The 2218-nt window shown below is 52.5% G+C and overlaps 2 protein-coding genes across 2 annotated transcripts in view; one reads left to right on the top strand and one right to left on the bottom strand.

Annotated features, from left to right (window-relative positions):
* The first annotated feature begins 9 nt into the window (after positions 1-9).
* On the top strand, positions 10-1327 carry MVB12A (multivesicular body subunit 12A). Its single transcript, XM_009331220.1, has 5 exons — positions 10-140; positions 318-400; positions 768-832; positions 932-982; positions 1092-1327. Exons 1-5 carry the CDS (start codon positions 10-12, stop codon positions 1152-1154), a joined length of 393 nt encoding a protein of 130 aa, XP_009329495.1. The 3' UTR covers positions 1155-1327.
* Positions 1328-1424: 97 nt separating this feature from the next.
* Positions 1425-2218, bottom strand: part of ATP13A1 (ATPase type 13A1) — a 20335-nt gene continuing 19541 nt past the window's right edge. Inside the window, exon 26 of the mRNA XM_009331226.1 lies at positions 1425-2039. Within this exon, the coding sequence (XP_009329501.1) occupies positions 1929-2039 (111 nt within the window). The 3' untranslated portion in view covers positions 1425-1928. The remainder of the gene's footprint in view (positions 2040-2218) is intronic.

Below are 2218 nucleotides of genomic sequence, written 5' to 3'. Positions count from 1 at the left end.
CCTAGGGAAATGGGTAGTTTTGCCATCTGGTGTAAAAAAGGGCCGGTTTTGAAATCCAGCCCCCAGCCCGTCCCCAAACCGCGGACGATCAGCGCGGGCCTGAGGCAGCTCTCGCTCCAGCCCTCCGCCTCAGACCAGAAGTACGGACGCGTTCTTTGGGGTTTTCTGTACTTCCCCCCCCCCAAAGTCTCACCTGAACCGGTCTGGGACTGGGGATAAACCCCGCGACGGCTGGTGCCACCTCGTGGTTTCCACTCCCCTGGTCTGGGGCTCGTTCTCTGTCGCCAGAGACATTAATTAATTCTGATCTGCTACAGGTCACCCGTGGCTCGAGGCAGCGTCAAACGCGCTTCTCAGCACGAATCTCTGTACGACGCCTCCAACATCTACGGCCTCTCGGGTAAACCGCTTCTTCATCTGGACTCGGAGGAGGAAGCTGCGTAAAGCAAGCGCAGCCGCGTTTAGGGAGTGCTTTCAGATGAAAATACAGGCCGGGAGCTGGCTCATAGGCTGGCGTTCCCTTTAAAGGCTGGGATCGAGCTACATTTTTGGAGGAAGGTTTCCTTAAAGACTTCTCCCTTCCTGAAAATTATTCCTTGCTTGAATTAAGACATCACTGACGCGGTGCTCAAACTCTTTTCTGGGTGCTAAGGTGGCCCCTTCCACTCCCCCCTGCTTTACGCAGCAGTTGTGTGTGTGTGCGCGCGTGTGTGTTTTCAGAGCAGCTCCCGGGATGTTCCTAAAGCATCTCTCCCTTCTCTTCCCAGCCATGGATGGCGTGCCTTTCACACTACACCCCAAATTCGAAAGCAAGCTCAGTTCTGGCAGTAACGTGAGTCTTCCTTTAAGCTGCTGGTTTTAGTCCTGCCTCATAACTGTGTTTAATTAGAAACACTTCACACACACACCCCTTTTTTTTTTTTTTTTCCAGGCTATCCTTGCAGACCTGAACGTCAAGTCGCTTGCCGATATCGAGAAAGAGGTAAGCGGGGCCGCTTTTGTCACGCGCCTCTTTTGGGGCGGATAGCGGTCGTATTCTGAATTCCTCAAACACCAGCGGCTCGTCCTGACCCATTGCTTTTCGTTTTCAGTACAATTACACTTTTGTCGTCGAAAGGACGGCCGCTGCCAGGCTCCCGCCCAGCGTTTGTTAGCACCGGAGTCTACCTCGAGGATGTAAACCGCAGCCAGGCACCCAGCTGGGCTGAGCCCCTCTCCTCTCTCTCTCTCTCTCTCTCTCTGATTAAAGTTCAGGCTACCTGAAGAAATGCAATCGACACCCGATTACGGGAATCGCTTAGGGAGAAAAATAAATGCGTTTCTCTTCTCACCTGCCAAAAGCTTTTTGTAACGGTTTGGAAATACAGGGCTTCTTTTTTGGCACGTGCAGCGGCACAACGTATAGCAGTTCCCGGCCGTGTTTGTTCTCCTACGCTCTGTCACCGCTACGACTCTTTACTCGGAACGTTACCTCCTGCGAGGGTGGTTATAGCGTTTCCGCTGCGTGAGAACTCCTACCCCTCGGCCTCGCCTTCAGGCTGTTGCTGTCCTTACTCCTGCACTCGGTCTCGGTGTCTATTAAAACCATCACAAAGCTTTCAGCCCCACAAAGGAAGTTCCAAAACACATTTCAAAATACATCGATTCTGATTTTAGTTACCAAATTCTGTAAACGTTTCCTTAAACGTTAGGGCAGTACAAAACTCCCGACAGTTGGTGGCGCGTCCTGGAAACATTAAAAAGTCAGCTCTTGTTTCACAGAGGTGGTTTCCACATGATTTGGAGGAAAGCTTCCCCACGCCTGGTTCCGAGCAGGATCAGAGTTATTGTCAAAAGAACGAAGGACGATTCTTTGTGATGGCGAAACACGGCCCCCGGGTGCCGTCCTTGGCGTAGCACTGCTGGGGGCGAGGACCTCGGAATCCCTTTCAGGAAGGCACTTTAAGTTTCGCGCTCCCCAGCAGAAACTGAAGGATTCGGTCCACTAACAAGGCGAGGAAGAAGTCAGCCAGCAACACTTCCGTGATCACGATCTTGAACTAGGAAAACAAACACAACCCGTTAGTCCCTCTCCTCCCTCTCTTCGCTTACTCTGGCCCCGCAGAACAGAGCCCCTGCCCCAGGAGGCGCTACTGGCCGCTGCGGCAACCACTGAACTAGAGCTCGAACTTCCTCCTTTCGCAGCGTGCTGTAAAAATCGCTAAATCGTAAACGTTGC

The sequence above is a fragment of the Pygoscelis adeliae genome, unplaced genomic scaffold (assembly GCF_000699105.1).
Source record: "Pygoscelis adeliae isolate BGI_AS28 unplaced genomic scaffold, ASM69910v1 Scaffold889, whole genome shotgun sequence".
In the NCBI taxonomy this organism is placed as follows: domain Eukaryota; kingdom Metazoa; phylum Chordata; class Aves; order Sphenisciformes; family Spheniscidae; genus Pygoscelis; species Pygoscelis adeliae.
Note: the sequence above shows the minus strand (reverse complement) of the source record. Positions and strands in the feature narration are given on the sequence as shown.